This window comes from Eupeodes corollae, chromosome 1 (genome assembly GCF_945859685.1).
Source record: "Eupeodes corollae chromosome 1, idEupCoro1.1, whole genome shotgun sequence".
Taxonomy (NCBI): domain Eukaryota; kingdom Metazoa; phylum Arthropoda; class Insecta; order Diptera; family Syrphidae; genus Eupeodes; species Eupeodes corollae.
Window position 1 is genome coordinate 366,579 of NC_079147.1, and position 19,511 is coordinate 386,089.

At 32.7% G+C, this 19,511-nt stretch overlaps 2 protein-coding genes across 11 annotated transcripts in view; one reads left to right on the forward strand and one right to left on the reverse strand.

Moving 5' to 3' along the window:
* Window positions 1-11,240, forward strand: part of LOC129954185 (ankycorbin) — a 31,687-nt gene extending 20,447 nt beyond the window's left edge. For 4 of the 5 annotated variants that reach the window (XM_056067930.1, XM_056067927.1, XM_056067926.1 and 1 more), the window contains 6 exons: window positions 525-786; window positions 855-1,170; window positions 1,230-4,019; window positions 4,964-5,243; window positions 5,300-5,420; window positions 10,295-11,240. In XM_056067930.1, the coding sequence (XP_055923905.1) occupies window positions 705-786; window positions 855-1,170; window positions 1,230-4,019; window positions 4,964-5,243; window positions 5,300-5,420; window positions 10,295-10,659 (3,954 nt within the window). In that variant the 5' untranslated portion in view covers window positions 525-704 and the 3' untranslated portion in view covers window positions 10,660-11,240. Of the gene's footprint in view, window positions 1-2; window positions 304-524; window positions 787-854; window positions 1,171-1,229; window positions 4,020-4,963; window positions 5,244-5,299; window positions 5,421-10,294 lie in introns of all 5 variants that reach the window. The other variant, XM_056067929.1, reaches the window with a different exon arrangement.
* Window positions 11,241-17,247: 6,007 nt separating this feature from the next.
* Window positions 17,248-19,511, reverse strand: part of LOC129943412 (hemicentin-1) — an 81,162-nt gene continuing 78,898 nt past the window's right edge. For 4 of the 6 annotated variants that reach the window (XM_056052846.1, XM_056052847.1, XM_056052844.1 and 1 more), the window contains one exon: window positions 17,248-17,914. Coding sequence is in view for 2 of the 6 variants with exons in the window: in XM_056052849.1 (XP_055908824.1) it covers window positions 17,850-17,914 (65 nt within the window). In the remaining 4 variants the exon portion in view is untranslated. Of the gene's footprint in view, window positions 17,927-19,511 lie in introns of all 6 variants that reach the window. The other 2 variants (XM_056052848.1, XM_056052845.1) reach the window with 2 other exon arrangements.

A 19,511-nucleotide genomic window follows, 5' to 3' on the forward strand; every position in this document is an offset into this window, starting at 1 on the left:
AGCGTATGATGATTCATTATGTTCAAGATTTTGAGAGGGAAACAGTAGTCAATGTCAAAATAACCTGTGACTCTACCCACCCTGTCCTAAGTTCATGCTATATTTCAACACACGTATATTCCGCACCTTTTTACTCCTTCATACAACATGAAATGTTTGAAACAGGAACATGGTTCGTCCTTGGCATCGCTGCTTTAAGCAAACAAATAATGGTTTCTATAGAAAAATATACGTGGCGCTGGTTTGTTTGATACTTTTGTAATAATCAGTCACATGGAAAAATTAAGCCAAACAACAATAAACGTGAGCAATATTATTATTACTTCAACAAAAATACCTACTAACATTTTAATTACACTTTTAATTCACTATTTATTAATTATTAAATACGTATTTATGTATATGTACTCTAATAAAAATTGTCGGTAGGTAATCAGCTAGTTCTTATTTATCTACAGTGAAAAACTTAAGGAATTATTCGGGTGCATTAAAAGTGGTAACCTATTATTAATATTTATTTACAGCCAGAACTTATACGCCAGCGAGATAAAAATAATAAGAGCGTTCTTCACTATTGCACAGGGGGGCAAACAAATATCGTGGCTGCAGCGAGCGTAGCCGTCGCAGCTCCAGACCTTCTGGAGTCTGTGGACGAGGATGGTTTTACACCGCTTCACTTAGCTGTTATTCAGGGTAACTTGGCTATGGTCAATTTGCTCCTAGCGAACAAAGCTGATGTGAATGCGGTCGATAACGAGGGCCATTCTGTTGTCCACTGGGCTACAGGCAAGTATAAAAATAATTATTTTGTATTTCAATGTTTGAAATACAATTATCTTATTTTTATTCTCCAGTTTGTGGAGAAGTGGAGGCGTTAAGATCTGTTCTTCAAGCTGGCGCTAATGTCAAAACCCCTGATATAAATGCGGGAACTCCTCTTCATTACGCAGCGCAAATGTGTGGAGCAAATTACGAAAGTAAGTTGGGACAAGCAACTTCATCGAAACTGGCTTTCGAAATACTAGACATACTACTGTCACATCCTCAGTCATCGGTGGACATTACTGATAAAGATGGTAGAAAACCTTTGCTTTGGGCCGCATCGGCTGGATCCGCTAGGGCCGTGATTGCCCTTGTTAAGGCTGGATCGAGAGTAGAAAGCGCAGACAAGTAAGAATGGGCATATTTTAAAATTCGTACGTAGCTTATTTATACAAACATTTATGTAGAGATGGCCTAACAGCTCTTCACTGTGCTGCTTCCCGAGGGCATACGGAATGTATAGACACTCTAATCAGCTTGTGTGGGGCACCTACAGACCTGATAGATGCCAATGGTTGCACGGCATTACATTATGCAGTGACTCTGGGACATGCGGATGCCACATCAAGGCTTTTAGAACTTGAAGCTGATCCAAACCGTCAAGATAGGAAGGGGCGAACACCAGCACATTGCGGTTGCTCTAAAGGACAATTTGAAACAGTAAAACTTCTCAAGGAATGGGGTGCAAACTTATGGTTAAGAAATGCAAAAGGGGACTTACCACTCCATGAAGCTGCATCATCTGGGCGCAGGGAGTTAGTCGAGTGGTTTTTAGAACAAAAACCCAAGCAAGTTAACACAACAAGCAACGATGGACGAAGCCTTTTGCACATTTCTGCTTCCAACGACAATGCTGACATTTGCAAACTTCTCCTGGACTATGGTGCTGATGTGAATAGCATTTTGCGAAACTCCAGAGGAGTTTCTATCACACCGCTTGATTGTGCACTTCAAAAAGGATTTAGGTCAACAGCTAAATTCTTGCAATCCAATGGAGGGCTTCCTGCTAGTAAACTTCGTTTATCAGCAAGGAACTCCAATGCTTTTAATGTCGCAGACCAAGTTAAACCCCTTAAATACGTTGAAAAAGAAGAGCTTCAAAATATTAAGGACTCTACCAAGTGTGAGGTGTATTCAAATCGCTCCGGGTCAGGATCAGGTGCGCATTGCAGCTGCAACGAGCATATTTACAAAAAAGAACGCACGTACAGTCACACTTGCAGGCATCATAAAAACAAATTGCGTCGACGGACAAGTAGTTGTGGAGAGGCAAAAATTATTTGCAGAGAAGATAGCTTCAGTGACATATGCCGTTCCAAAAGCAATATAGAAATCCATCGGAAAAGGTCTCGTGAACAAGTATTTTATACAAGTGAAAGTAATTTGGATTCATGCGAAAACTGTTGCCATCATAGAAAAAAACACAGATTGATAAAACGAAAGGAAAGAACTTCACGCCGAGCAAAAGCTGTTCAAGATTTTAAAAGGTATAACGATGGAAAAGGCAAAGAATCACACGAAGAAGAACATAAGTACAAAGAATCCTTTAAATCCAATGCCAAATCAATGCCTGATTCCTCAAAAAGACCTCTATCACGACCATCTTCCAAAACGTCAAACAACAATGATCCTCAATTTGCCAAGAATGAGCAAACAGATGATAAAGTTACTTATATTCCACCGATCCAGCCAGTGAATATGAGCTTGACAGACGAAGATGGGGATAATTTAGAAAGGGCTGAGCAGGTGGGTGTCACCCAGGCTGACGTCCATACCAGTGTGGAGCCAGCAGCTACACAATCTACTATATCCGATAGTACTTCCAAGATTCAGCAACAGGAGTGTACCGAACCAGAAATGGTCACCGTTGAAGCCATTTCAAAAGAAGTAAACAATGTCTTAGAGTCTGCTGCAAAAAGTGTGACCGTAAACAACATCGAAAATCAACCAAGCACAACAAAAACTGAAAACGAAGAAAGGCCAGCCGATGAAAACATTCAAACAATAATTGAAAATACTTCCTCTATTGAACTACCCGTCGCAGTAACGGAACAAAATAACGATGAAAATTCTGAAAAAAGAACTAAAGAAGACGAAAAATATCCAACCGAACAATGTACCATCCAATTTGATTCCACAGCAAAGGATACTGAAGGCAATGAAATTCCAAAATCACAACCCACTTCTGAACCTCCAAAAATGCAAGAAATTCCGCAGCTGGCATCCGATAACGAGGGCAAGGATTTAAAAGGAGGTGTTCACCCTTTAGACGATTTAACTAAAGAAAAGCAAGAGAAACCTCCTATCGAAGCAGAAAAATGTGCATTGCAGGATGATTCAGCAAACCTTAACAATGAGGCATCGCAGCCTAAAACTGAAAATATAGTATCGAATGAAGTGGTGGCCACAACTTCACAACACGAACAGCCAACACAATCAACAACACAAAATCAACGCAGTCAACCAATCGAGCCAACAAAACCAAAGCAATCAATTCAATCTCCACCATTCTCTCCAACAAACGAAACAACGCAAAGTATTCGTGACCATGAATCCCGACGTTCATTTACCCTGCTTCCCGATTCACCCGTTGAGGTGGAAGTGGAAGCTCAATCGCGAAAAAGTAGCTTTCATGTTTTGAAAAGCGATGAATCTGTGGACGTCGATGATGTTATGCAGCCGATGAGGGGATCCAATGTCAGAACTTTTCAAATTGTTTCGGATGAACAACCTAAATCTGACTTAAATGGCTGCGACCTGAGCAGCGATGGCGAGGCTGCGATTGATGATGGAGAAAACAATGATGGCGTATTTACACCACTTACCACTGCTTCTGCGGTAGCCCACAATACGTTCAATGAGTATAATATTGGCAGGAAGCGACGCCTAAAGAAACGCATTAAAAGTGGTGGCACAAGAGGTCGCAGTTCACTCAAAGTGGCATCCAGAGTTACAAGAACTCAGCACCAACAGCTAAATAAAGATCAAGATTCTGGCTTTGAGCCAAGTCCACGCGGAGCTAGCACTAAAATTCCTACTCCCAGGAACACATACACGGCACATGTACCACGAAAAGCTATCTATACCACTTTGGATGGTAGATGGTGCAGCAGCCGCCTGGAAAACCGAAAGCCAGGAGACAAAGGTGCATGTGATATGTCTGCTGTAACCCGTTCAATTCAGAGGAATATCCGCAGGTAGGTTTTTGGTTAATGGTTGATGATGGTAATGTAAGTTCGAACTAAAATGCACTATTTTATTTTCACCCACCATATGAATTAAAATTTGTTTTCAACAAAAGAATTCATGCTTTTATTAATCTCAGTCCTATTGGCACTTTTGTCTTGAGGCATTATCCTTATAGGTATGTGCATATTAGGGTGGTTATTTGGGCTACTATTTTTTTCTACCAGTGTCATTCTGGAAGTTTATTAAAAATGTCAAGAATTCAATCAAAAAACTAGTGTTTTCATTTTTAAAATACTTCCTTGGAAAAATGTTCTTTCACTATTGACTATACAAAGATTTGGTATGGTATATTAATTACTTTTTCTGTTGAATTTTCTTAAATGTTTCATAACATTTCATGTTGGTTAGATACATATTATATGTATCTGAAATGAATTCGCAATGCTCTGCTCATAAGAATCACTGCTTTTTTCAATATTGTATCCACTCAACTTATTTAAAATAAAAACTGTCAACCAAAAACTTAGTTGGGTGGAAATATCAAACATTTTCATGTTATCCTTTTCAGTCGCTGCCGAAATAAACTTGCACTTTTTTCTTATTGTTCCTTTAAAAAAAGGCTGTAGAGTATACATACATTACATACATATAATGCTATCAAAAGTTGAACATCAAGCTCATTCATTTCCCTTTTCCATTGAGAGTACATCCTAGTTGGGTATTTCTATTGTCCTTTGTCTGAAAATAAAATGGCAATTTACTCTGTTATTTGTTTCCTTGAATGCTGAAAGGAAAGGGAGCAAAAAATACGATAGCTATTTTATGGAAATATCTTTAGCACTCTTTTATTTGTTTTGCATTTTCAATTGTATGTATATGTATGTACTTCTCCTCATTTCTTTTAGCTTCAAATATTATTATCTTGATGAGTTTTATTTTTATTCATACATAGGTATTATATGGAAAGGAAAATATTTCAACATCTTCTGGAGCTAAAGAGCCTACAAATACGTTCCAACAAGCTCAACGAAGCTGTTCTGGTTAAGCGTGCTGTTGACGAGTATCACAAATCATGCTTTACTTTAGGAGGTGAGACCGGTACCACACTGCGAAGATATTCTTTCAGCGAGTATACTTTTAAGAATTTTGAGATGTTTTTGTATGAAACACTCAAGACGCTCCAGAGGCCTGGAACATTTAATTTCCAAAATATAAATGATGTCTACGAAGAGGTGAGAATTTCGTCAATAAATATAAATCTTTTTGTTAAACAGTTTTGTTTCTTAAGGCTGAACGTAGACTAAGTCCGGACTATAATGCCTACGAAAAGGCGTTGCAGTGCACCACGAAAACTCACAGATGCTTGCATGCGGCTCATGCCTACACCGGTATTCCTTGCGCGGCATACAGTAAGTATTTTTTGAACAAAAAAAAACATTTATATTTTGTTTGGTTAGAGTTGTCATTGAAATCAAATCCAACGGCTGAGAATTTAAGAACATTACAAGCCTTCAGTGAAACGATTTATTTTCAAATGAAAATACAGAGATTAAATAATATATTAATTCATTTTGGGTTGATTAAAATATTGTTTAGTACGAAACATAACAAATATCAATGAGAAAATTGATAAACTAGACCGGTCTTCTGGTTTTTTAAGAAAAAAAGACTTTCATCGATAACAATATTTGTTAAAGAAATGTATCTAAAGCTGCTTATAACATTAACTAGCATCCATATTATGGTTATCAAATATCAACACGATATTGCCTTCACTAGAATTTTTGTTTGAAGGAAATTGTACTGAGGAACGAAGGTTTATCGTGCAAGCTAAAATAAACAGTGTTACGAGAAGCTTCAAAACCACTGAACAAATTATAAATTCATGAATTAAAATAAGCAATTTATTTAATGAAAACAGCTTACATTCTTCCGCCGAAATTATTTATAGACCAAAACACAAGAACTCAATACAAATGTCAAACGCCAAACACCAAACAAAACCTATTTACAATCGTATATTGATTAGTATTCACAATCGGTGAAAAATTATTATTTGATACTCATAATACCAAATTGTCAATAAATTGATAGAAGTTATAATAGGGCTGTATAGGTATCCTTTTAAAGACAGCATCTTGTTTAAAATTTATTTAATGCAAAATACTTGTACGTAATAACTTATAACTTCTTTATAGTTACAAAACAGGGACAGTTTTAAATAAATGTGGATGTTTCCTCAACTAACTTTACAATATTTTGTTTGATTGAAATTTTTCAGGTGAAAATATAAAAAAAGCTATTTAAATTATTATTGTAGATGAGATGGTGGCAAAAAATCGTGAAAAATGTAAATACATATAAGAAAACAAAAACTGAGCATAAAATATAAAAGATTTATAATTAGGATGTCTATTTGTCTTTCTCAAGTATTATTATTCTTCAAAGAATGCCAAAGCAAAAGTGCTGCATTTTCAGCTACATTTTCTGAGAGATTTTCTTAATGAGATGATTTTGAGAGGCAGTGTTTATGCAGCTTTGTTGATTTTTCATTTGTATAAAATTGTATAGTGGGCAATGTGTATATCTTTTCACTAGAACTTCTGCCTTAAGCTTGCCTAGCACATGCTAAACTTAATAGGACACAAAGAGTTTGTTTTAAGTTTCTAAAGCGGAAACGAAAGGGTTTTAATTCTTATTATTTCCGTGACGAAAAGTTATGAACATACAACACCATGTATGCGTACGAAGATTTGTACATCTTTTAAAAATTCTTAAGATATGGGAATACAAAATATTTTTTGGGGTCAGTGTTCTAATTTTTTAGATTTGTAATTTCTGGAAGAGTTATTCCAATTTCAGGTAATTAGCCACATACCTGCATAATATGATTTGGTAAACTCAACGTTTGACGCATGAATTATAAAAGAAGCTGCTTCTAGAGATATGGTCTGCATCGGTTGAGATTGATTAATTGAGATTGAGATTGAAATTACACGACTCGACTAAAGCAAAAATAATTATACATATTTATATTATATATATTATATGTATATTTAAAACTTCGTGAAGTTGTACTTAATTGAATAATTTATTTTTCGATTAACACAGTATCTGCTGTTCGAGTATTGAAGTAGGTATATAATGTTTTAGAAAACTATCACTAAAAATGGAACAATACACGCTTCAATAACGCATTTAAATCGTTACAATTTCCTCAAAAAATATTGGACGCACTTTTCAGTCACAGTTTGCAAAACTAAAACACTAATTAGCCTTAATTAATTCTCTTGTATGTGCAGATATTGTTTCTGATGAGGCGACGTCTATTTTCAACGAGACGAAGATTTCTAGCCACAATGTTCAAGACCATAAAAACGGAATTCGTGAAGTAATCGAGGACATACAGTCCGAATTGGTGATGGAAGTAAAAGCTTCTGCAACCGTTGCAGCCTTTTGGGTGTTATCCTTTCCCTTTCCCTTTACAATACAATTAATATTCACTTCTTTATATTTTTATTTTGAGTATGAAAAGAAAACATCTTTTCTGAAAACCATCTATATTTGTTTTCGAAAATAAATCTATAATATTAAACCAGTTCCTACCTACAATACTATGTATGTATGGTGTACAGACACTGGATACCTTTAAAAAGCTTCTATATCCTGTCAAAAAATCAGTACTACTACAAAGATATTTACGTTCCTATTTTATGTTACGCTCATAAATTCTTTTAAAGGTAGAAATATATACTTTTCTTAAAAAAAAAGACAATCACTTTGGCAAAAAGAAGTTTTTTTCTAGAAGTCCTTTCAAATTAGTTTAAACAAAAAAGTTTCACCACGTAGCAGTTTGTTGAAAACAAAGAGAACAGGAGAAAAGAAATTAAAAAAGCTTGATTTTATTGCTTTTTACTTAAAACATCAAACCAACCGAAATAAAACTTGTTAAAAACGGATTCTAGAAAAAAGTGTCAAGTCAAAGCTTGCCTTCTACACATCTTCAACCTTTGCTACATTAGAGTATGTTTCCTTTTCCTCAGTGGACAAAACAACACTTTTTTGTAATATACTTAACTGCGCAAAGATAAGCTATTCTGAGCGAAATAAAACTGTGAAATAGAGAGAGATTTTTCTTTAAGGCTATAGGTACATAAGTCTACAGAAATTTGTCTTCAATTTACGCGAAATGAAGACAGATCCAATTCTCTGGATGACATTCAGGAAAGTTGATATCTTAGTGAACATTTTAATATTTCATCGTTGAGTGCACCTTTTTTTCGTTCTCGTAGTCTATAATTCTTTACATTCCTATTTCACCCGCAAGAAACAAAATGACGATTTTATTAAACTACTAAATATACATAACTTGTATATATAATAACTTTACCTTCCAAGCAGACAGTCGACAGAAATTTAAAGCTAAATATGGGGAGGACTTTATTTTAACATTATTTCCTTTTTGTAGCTTCCGTTTCCTTTTTATTTAAAACAGAATTCAGTAACCTACCAATATAAAGACTACAATCTTCTGTAAATGTAAGCATTCCGCAAGTTTCTTAAAAAGCAAAGGAGAAATTACTCCGAGGGCTGTTTGAAATGTCTTTTAGGATGTAGATACGTTTGTACTTCTTTAATTCACAAACCGGAGTCGGGAGTACCAACCTCATATAAGAGCACCACTAACTGTAGAAGTACATCTTATAGTATATAAGGGCGTAGTTAGAAATACATTTTGAGTGGGGGTTGGTAAATATGTTAAAAAATCACATGTTTATTTCGTATTTATTTTTATTTTTTATTTCTTTTTCTATCACATTTTTCATGAAAATAATAAAAATATATTTTTGGAGAAGCTAGAACAAAAATAATTATAAATGCTGGATAAATATAATAGTACGCCATTGCATTTTAAAAGTATTTATTTCAAAATATGTACAGATTAAAGTTTGTAACTTTTGATGGCGACTGTTGGTCTCGAAGCTAATTATAGTTGCTGACTTTAAATTGCTAGTATAAGCTACAGTTCATCTAAATTCACCAACCTCCCCCCTCTATTTACGGCCTTGACAATACAGCATGACAATTAATTTTATCTAAAGTGTAATATAACCGTTAATATCTTTGAGGGTTTTGAAGCTGATTAACAACGAAAGATAGGAAGTTCATCAAAGCTTTCAACATACAAAATAGTTTCCTAATGATAGTTTTAAGAGTTTTGAACAAACAATAATTAATATTATTAAGTGTATTGTCTCCAGTATAATTTAACTGGTTTGGCAGTTAGAGTTTATTTTCTGTATTTATTAGATACGATTAAAAAGGTACGACTTACGTAACATATTATATTTTCATAAAACTAGTAATAATCTTCTGCTTTAAAAACATAGCTAGCATTCAATTGTACACTTTTAAAGTTGTTATTTTTGTTCATTAACCAGTAATGAAGTACAATTAGTCTTCGCCCCCGAAACAGACAAACAAATCATAAATCATACACAATCCAAAAGTCAGTGTACTACAGGATAATGTATTTTTTTTTTCATAAAATTTTATTTCACACCATTAACAACCTATTTGCCATTTTATTATTTATAAATTACATCTATTAGTGATAAAATCTACATTTCCATCTACTATTTCAAAAGTTTGTCATCAGGATTTCCAATGTTTAAACTTTTTTAGTATTTAATGTTGTCAATTCTTTAAATAAACTTAATTATATTTTGATAAATTAAAAAAAAATAAAAGAACTGTTAATTACTTATACCAATTATTGTCTAGAAGCATAATCTGCACTCCAAGTAAATCATCCATTTGAAGTCGTGGCATTCAAAAACATAAAGTAAGAAAAACAAACACTGAACCCAAAAATAAACATATTTTGAGTACCCTTTGAGGTAGGCCCTTTTTATTTCTAGTTTCAAAGCAATCAATAATCATATAATCATATTTTTATGTAGTCTCCGAATTCAAGTCAGTATCTATCCTTGAAAACGGTTTCCTTTACTCATCAATTAACTGAACGATTATTTCTGCTTCATATTCTTTTCATATAGTGATAAGCTTTTCAGAGGCATATGTAGGTATACCTAAAATACAAATCTTCAAGATGACGCAAAATCTATAACCTATATCAATTTTTTATATTTGATGATGATTAATTTTTCTCAAAAGGCTATCTTTTAGACAAATTAAGTACTTAATAATTATTCACCCAGCAGTATTGTGTATGTAAGTATCTAGGTACTAAAAAGTCATGTTTTCTTTATTCTCCTCACAGTTCCCATGATGAATCACCATACAATGCCGAAATTTGGCTTTGGACCTTATAAAAAGGCTGGAACCGGAAGTTTTTATCTGCCCAAAATCTTAAGCAGCCACCCCAATTGTGGGAGTAAGGTCTCCCTTGAGCTGTCACATGGAAAAAATAAACAGCTTATAGCACTGCCTTCAGAGAAGTTGGATAGCAATAAACGCTATTATGTGACATTTACTGTTAAAGACTCTGGCGGAAAGCAACAAATTCACGAGTCTCAACAAAAAGAAAACACCACTACCCATAGCGGGGAAGCAGCTGTTATGGATACTGGATGCGAGAAAAGTTGTGACCAGAACAAAAACAAACAGGACAAGGATGACAAATAGACATCCTTAACTACTTACATACAAACGCACAACTAGATTTCTATAAAATTATATCACCAACCTGCTGACTGTCAGCTTCATGAGAGAATAATAATGCTGGCATAATAAGGATATCGAGTTTGTAGGTCCTCGTCCAAACGGTACCTCACATCTATTCCATATACAGACAAATACATAAACCACGAATACATAATATAATATAAACGCAAACACCTGCCAAGTGTACCTATCTATATGTCCAGTCCACGTTCAGTTGTACGATGTACATTATTTAAGTTAGTGACTATACATATCCATAGATGGTGATTTTCTCATTAGACAAGAAAAGGACGAAATTAAAGCAAACGGGACAAAGTTTTGCCGTAAGGAGAGCAAGAAAATTTGAAGTTATACTTATTCCATGTTTTTATGGTCGATTCCGTGTTGTGCTTTTTTATTTATTTAATTTTCAGTATTTTCTATCTGTGTAGCAACGTTTATATAAAAATAAGTGTGTACGTATTGTATTTCTCTGCACACATTTTCTGCCTATACTACTTATTATGGTAATAGTAATAAATAAATATGGTTGTTCAATAAAATGGCTTATAATGAAAGAAACTCAAAATAAAGACAAAAACATTCCTATAACGAATGGATTGGTAAATATGGCCTTTATTAGGGTTATTCGAGGTTTATATAACACATTAACATTCTGTGATGTCTCAATAATTGAACTCAAGACGTCTTAAGCTGTCAAGACATAAGTAAACCTATAAATTCATGGCATCGATAAGGTACCTTAGTATGTAGAGAACATTAAAGTAAGATTAAAGACTTAAATGTTAGAGAGACTATAGAGGATAAGTTTCTAAATTAACATAACTAGGGTAATATGTATGCTTTGGTTTAACTTAAGACTGATACATACATTTTTTGTCATATCGAAGTAAATGTCTAAAATGATTTAATATTTATCTACACATGAAAAGGCAACAACAGCTAAAAAGTAAGTATTTCGTTTTTTGGCTTGTAATATGATGTTTTTTTTAATAGCTATTATAAAATATTTCTCAGATTAAACTCAAATGTTCTTAATTTCCGATTGCAAATAAAATGTAATTCCTTTTCTGTGAGACATTCGTTTACAATTTTTCAAATTTCTTAAGGAGAGGGAGCTGAAACACATCTCCAGAAACCGTACAAGATGGCGCGTAGGCGTAGTAGAGGCCATATGCCTCTTAAGGGGTTCCAACGGACTTAACAGGTCTGAGGACCTAATTAAGTAAGTAAAGAACTTACGTATTAACTCAAATATGATATGGTTTCCCATATAATGTGAAATTGGTTATCACGCACAATTTTTAGGTTCTTATCAGTGTGCTTTTATACAAGAAAGTCCACAGTCGATCAAATACTCACATTACGACAGATCCTGGAAAAAACCCAAGAACATCAAATCGAAACCTCCCATCTTTTCATCGATTTCAAGGCCACATATGAAAGCATCTAAATGTACGAGCTGTACAGAATCATGTCTTATCTTCGCATCCCTGAAAAACTCGTCCGTTTGTGACCATGGACAATTCGCTCTACTCCATAAAGGTTGTAAACAACTTAACAGAAACTTTCCATGGCAAAAAAGGCTTTAGACAAGGTGATGCGCTGTCATGTGATTTCTTTGACATCGTACTTGAAAGAATGATGCAAAGCTCCCACGTCAACATTACAGATACTCTCTCTAAAAAGTCTGTCCAATTACTAGCATATGCTGATGACATCGACATAATCATAAGAATTCAGTGTGATGTCAATGCGGCTTTTGTGAGTATTGAGACAGTGGCGGCAAAAATGGGTTAAACGGTTAATGAGTGCAAAACAAAGTACATGCTGTCATCAAGAAAGGACTTACAATACCGACCACGACTCGGTCAAAAGGTCACCATCAACATTCAACAGATGTAACTTTGAAGTAGTTAAAGGCTTCGTCTACCTAGGCTCCGCTTTGAACACGGAAAAAAATAGCAGCGCCGAGATCAAACGAAGAATAACTTTTGCTAATCGCTGTTTCTTTGGGCTAAAAAAACAATATATAAGACCCTGATCATCGCCGTCCTGCTATTCAGTGCGGAAGCATGGACTAGGACAAAAGCGGATGAAAGCACCTTGGGTCGTTTCAAGAGAAAAGTTCTTCGCATGGTCTACGGGCCCGCATGCATATAAGAGGACTGGAGAAGAAGACGGAACGACGAGCTGTGCAGCGACATAGACTTAGCCAGAAGGGTAAAAGTGGAAACAAGGATACCAATGCACCAATGCACAATGACGTCATCCAACTTGGAGCGCGATACTGGATACATCTAGCTAGGGACCGAGCTAGATGGAGAAGTTTGTTGGGTGAGGCCTTAGTTCACACAGCACTGTACTGCCATCTTAAATAAGTAATTAACTGTAAAATATGTTTCATATGTAATTATCCTCTTCAACCTTTAAAAATATACATTTTACATAAACGTATCAAATATATTAAATATAAATGACTTATTAGATTCTCGCCTTACAAAAACCGAATGGTTAATTCAACATCTCTTTTATGGACGATCGATAACAAGGTGTCTTAACTCAACTTTGACCACAGCTGCCAAGCGCGCTTTCCTCATTTCGACCATTTGACATTTTTGCTGTGGATATATCGTATTTAAAACGATGTAGAAAAAAGAGACTGGGATGCGACCCACACTGATAACTTCCCATCCCTTCTGTCGATTTCTCTTTCTTAAAAGTTTTTCTATATGTACTCGTATCAATTTTTACAAAATTTGCGTAATATTTTTTATGAAAAAACGGACTGTTGGATTTTTATATAAAAATATTGAATATCGAAAACAATATTTCCTGTGAAATAAAATAAGTTTGAAGCCAATATTTTTAATTTTTGAAAAGCTATTTGAGTCGAAAGTAAATTTTTACCAAGTATTTAGTATTTTTTTTTGTTGGAGTTTTATTTTTTCGATTTTTTCAAAATTGTATCGAATGTTGAAAAAAAATATTTTTCTTATAAGATGAAATTAGTTTAAAGCCAATATTTCAAATTTTTGAAAAGATATTTGAGTCGAAAATCAATTTTTACCAACTTTTATTAATTTGAAATCGATATCTCTTCTGTTTCTTGAGCTATGGACGACGAAAAAACGTCGGGAACGTACGGGCGTACGAACGTACGAACGTACGTACACACGCACGCACAGACATCTTTCTAAAAATCTTTTATTTCAACTCTAGGGACCGTGAAACGTCAAGAAATGTCAAAATTTTCAATTTGACAAATCGGACCCATTACAATAACTTCCTATGGGAAGTTAAAATGTCGGTAAGCTTGTTATATGACATATTTTAACTCAGAAATTATGCATTACGGCGGGTAACAAGTGATGGCAGCTATGGACAATCCTTGCTTGAGCACACTATAAGAGTTGGTGTAGATGTAAGGTTGTGCATAGGCGGTAAGACCTTGAAAAATTAATTAAAAGGTTAAGATGTATGCACATTATGTGTTTGTATTTTGTCAGCTTCCTTTACAGTCTGCTATAAGTGTTGTCCAAAAAATCATCCATATCTTAAGTGTGTGACCCCCTGCCTTATTAAAATTCTGGATCCACCCTTGCATAAAATACTTACCATAGTCAAAGAAATCGAAAAAAAATAACAGCTTATTCGGAGTTCTACTGTCTTAGGAGGAATTTGTAAAATTCACAATAGCTAAAAAGGTACTTACCTTTCAAATGTGCTTTATTTCACAAATAAAAGTAAAATGAGTAGGTACTTATTTTGTTATATTTCTATAAATCATCGTGTATCCTTTCAAGAAGCTCGAAAGATAATCGTTTTCAATGCTAAAGTATGGTGTTAAGCTGTTTTTGCCGTCATCATACAAAATATCTGCATTTTCCTGGAAGTCTAGACATCAACAATCCCACTTATATTTTGAGTTTTTTCATCTCCTACATTTTATGTTGCTGGTTGAGTTTGATGGTATCATACACTTAGACAATGCATAATACAATGTAGAAAAATACAATACGAAAATCCGACGAATGTAAATGAATATTTTAAATAAAAATGTATGAATTCTTGTTCCTCACAACATGATTGCTTTTTGCTGTACTATTGTGCCTGCAGATGCACGATAGCGAAAGTTCATTCACATTAATCAGGTTTTAAATGATTTTTTCTTCACGATATAGAGATTTAAATTAAGTAGGCTTTTTCCGATGATTGGTCTTTTGTTACATTAAATTAACAAAATATAAAAATTAATTTGTTTTAAACATGCATAATGTAATAAACCATTAATAATGCAAGATTCTACTTGAGAGACAATTGCAATCCATAGTGAAGTGCCAAAACGCTCAGCACAGATATATCCCGATATAAATTATTATATTTATAATAAGCAAATATTTTAATACTTCAGTAAAATATTGTTAAGACAACTTAAAAACAATTCTTGTCTTTGGTTTCAAGACGTTGAACGAAGTTTTAGGAGACTTTTATTTTTTGTAACGAAAATGTCAAATTTATGTTTGTTAAAACTGTATCAGGGGCGGAATCGGCTAAGATGATGTTGATGAATGACAATCAAAATAATTGAATTTGATCTATGTCAAATTGATACCTAAAAAGCTGTCAAAACAAAAATGTGTCATTTTAATGCAAATGGGTAAGTTCATTAATGTAAAAATGCAGCAGTAATGCAAGATTTGCGTTCATAAATGTAAATACACTGAATTACTGCAGTCGTAACTCGGTTCAAAAAAACACTCTGACAGCTGAAATGCGATCAAACCTGCAGTCATTCTATTTTTGTTGCCACTCTGTCAGAACAAGATGAGTAGGTAAAATAAATAAATATTTATTAAATTTTTGGAAAAAAATAAATGATTTGTTAATTAATAAGTTGAATTATAATATTTATACTTCATTGAAATGCATGATACCAAATGAATGTTCCATTCAAAAAATTTAAAATAAGTCATAATAAAAAATTTGTATTGAAATTTTTGAAAGAAATTTGTTAAGACACTAAAAAACCGAAACCCGCGTAAGTCAAAGAAAAAACTTAATTATTTCTGTTATATTTTTTTATAGGCGCCTATTTTGATGACATTTATGAACTGGTTTTCGATATTGTATATCTGCCGCATCTTTGCGGTAGATTTTCTGTTCATAAATGCATTGCATGAACTTTTTCGGCATGGCTTGCGCAACTAGTTGCATTTTTGAATTCACCCACTATGTCGCTTCTGAATAGAGCTACCAGACGCTTACAAAAAACGAATGGAAAATTTTGTCAGTTATCTTATTTTTATGTACAAAAACATATCCAAAAACCACAAGCAAGGTAAGAATGTTATTTAAACACAGCCAATTTCACACTTTTATCCAAAAGTTCTCCATAGCAACACTGAATTGTGACAGTTATAATTTGAAATTGTTCAATCGAGTTGAATCATTTTACACAGACGGAATGAAATTATGGATAAATTTGACTATCAAAAATATGATAGTCAATTATCAAGTTAGTCGATTCCACCCCAGATATCATACTTTGTGGTATATTCTTATGGTAAAAATATCACGAATGATCGACCTTTTTTTCAGCCATGTCGATTATTTATTCAATTATTTTAATAAGTTTCTTTTGTTTTTTCAAGTCAGAAAGTTGTTTTGGAAAATATTTGGGAATTTTGAAAAATCAATACTCAAGTGATAAAATGAACAAAGTTTTAACACAAAAAATAAGGTTTTGAAGTATAAGTGTACAAATAAGGGTGATATTTATTGTTGCTTAATGTTTGCAAATTATTTACAATACTATCTTTGCCAATATATACTTACCAGGGCATCTTTTATTACACTTTTCTCAATTTTCCAAATGATTATTGTATACAAAAAAACGATATTTAATTGTAATTCCTTCGCAATGACACATTTTATTTAAGACGTTGTCCTAATCATAATGAGCGTAATAATTTTGTTTTAATATAAGGCATTTCATTTTAATTTTCAATCAAAAAGGCAGACAACTGGATGCTGAAATATATCCTAGTTTTTGAAAAATAAAAAACTAAAAGTCATAGAATTTTTTTCCAAAAAAAGTAATTTTCATGATTTTCTTAAGCTTTATATATTCGCAATTATTAAATAAGTGAATTATCCGTTTTTATGTTTTGTCGCAAACCATATAGTTTTTAGTAAATATGTAATCAAATCGTCAACTCAAAACGTTGGTAGTCGTTCCAAGGCTTCACAATCGCCTTCGGGAAAATGGAATGCTGGAAAGAAAAGTCATGTGGTAAATTTTATTTTTTTTCAAAATACTATATAGCTTGATTCTGTAGGTGTTACTTTAATTTTTCATACTTTTTTCTGTTTTAATGCATTTTTTTTTTAGAAAGTAACAACTGAACAGGGCAAAATAGAATCCCATCTCATGTTTTTTTTTGCGTTTCTTAAATCAACGAAACCGATTTAGACTTTGAATGCACCTTGTGTGTATGTGTAGGTATCAGCAAAATCTATAATTTGAATTAATAAATAAATACTACATTTCACTTTTAAAATGTACTTTATTTGATTTACAATTCAGTTAGTCTTTATGCTTGACACCCAATAATTTAATTTATTTTAATAATAAATTACGGCATAACATGACTTTAAAACACAATTTGAACTTTTATTAAAAAATTGTAATATTCAATCAGTAAATTTATTAATATTATCATTATTGTTTTTCTTCTTGTATCGATTATTTTTTTTTGTGACGTTTTTATTTATTTCAAAACATTATTTCAACAGTTCTTAAAACTAAATTTATCCTATTACTTTATACAGATGTTTTAAACTTTAAAAATGTGCTAAAAGTCTATTAATTTGCCTTTTTTTAAATATTGTTTTGTATTTTTATTTATTTTTATTAGAAATATTTTACACGCTTATATAAATTCATTGTTAGTCTAAATAAACAGTTTGGACTTTCATTTTATATTTATTGCTATAAAGTATATTTTAAGTTTTATTGATATTTTATAACAAAAAGCACAATATGCACCTGGTAAATACTTTAAAATTTATTTAACTCAAATTTATTTAAAATTATACGCAGTCTAATACTATCTTATCGAACGGAGAGATGCTGCATTTCTTATTCTTTATTTGCAGTGTCCATCGAGGGTGGTGAACTCTATTTCTCCTCGCGATAATATCAGATCCGGGTCTGCAATATATACTGCTTTGCAAATGATTTGGATTGAATAAGTTTATGGGGGAAGGGAGGTTGCAAGAAATCAAAGTATTAATTGTTACAAAGGTTAGTTTATACGCATTTATAATTTTCTACGTAAAAAATAAATATATTCAAATTTGGCAATCAAAAAAAGATTAACAATGCAGCAATTAAATTACAAACTACTACAATGAAATTAACATACGCATTCCTAATAGCACTCAATATGGTGAAACAAATATAAAAAACAGTCTTGAAGATTGGGTTTAATTTATTTTGTATTTACTCATTGAGTAAATAAAGTTTAACAAAGATTGTTGTTAATCTTAATTATGTATTGATTAAACTCTATTTACAATGCTAGCGCAAAATATCTCCAAGTCAAGGTTTCCTAACAGAGTTTTGTTTGTTTTGGTGTCAGGAATATCAAAAACCCATTTACAGTGGATTAAAGATTTATTAAAGTTCAAGATTTATTAAAGTGAAGTTGGTATTATAAATCTAGTTATTTTTGATACTTTTTCTGTTAATTGAGCCTATGGAACGTTTAAGATGCAATAATAATTTTTAAAAAAAAGTTTAAAATGTCTTAAATCTCGGTGTTTGTGGTATAAGTTCTTTTACACTAAAGGTAAATAGTATTTTATTTTTAGATTTAGATTTTTTAGATTTGTTGTGATCCAAAATTTACGTATGTATATTATGTTTTCTATTCTTTCTTTTATAAATATTTCTTGTCAATGTACATATGTATAATATATTTATTAGAATTTGCAGCTTCGTTCCCAATTGAAACGGCAGCTACGCCTACAATTCCTTCAGTCAAAAAATTGAGTTCTTGGGTTAAATATAACATTCCTCTAGAATCGGAAAATCTTGCCACACACACAAGCGAACAAATTTTTATGCCTTACAAAAAAATGTAAGAACTACATTTTGCAATTTATTAAATGTATTTTTAAAAAAATAGCAAGGGCCTCTTATTATTCATTGGAGATGTAAAGAAAGGTATACTTTCGTGTACAAGTACACCTTTTCTGTCAATATTTTTTAATTCTATTGTTTTTTGATAAATCAGATTTATATTTATTTAAAGTATATGAAAAATAAATAGATTTATGCAATTCTAATGAATGAAAATTAAATTAGATGTTTTTGCACCCCCGACATGAAGCAATACCCAAAATCTTTTAACATCCGGCGGAAACTGCAATTTTGTATGTCTACGAGTAGAAGTGGGTTTAAAAGTTCCTGGGTGCAAAATTAATCGTCTGTATTTTTCATTTACAAGAAATAAATATGTTAAGAAAGTTTTGAAAAACTTTAACTTTAAAACCAAGTTCCATACAAAAACGTATCTGGGTTCTTAATCCCAGCATTTTTTCAGTTTGCATTTCGTGACTGTACGATATTATCCTTCATAATGTATAAGATGTAACTGTCCGCAATTGAACTCATCTCTTGTCCAAGGACTTAAAATTTCTGGAAACATATATAACGACAATGTCATCCTACGATCAAGACGAAAGCCAATAAAACGTCTTGTGTCGTCGAGGGATGAGACAAAGAATAGGGCAAATAAAAATGA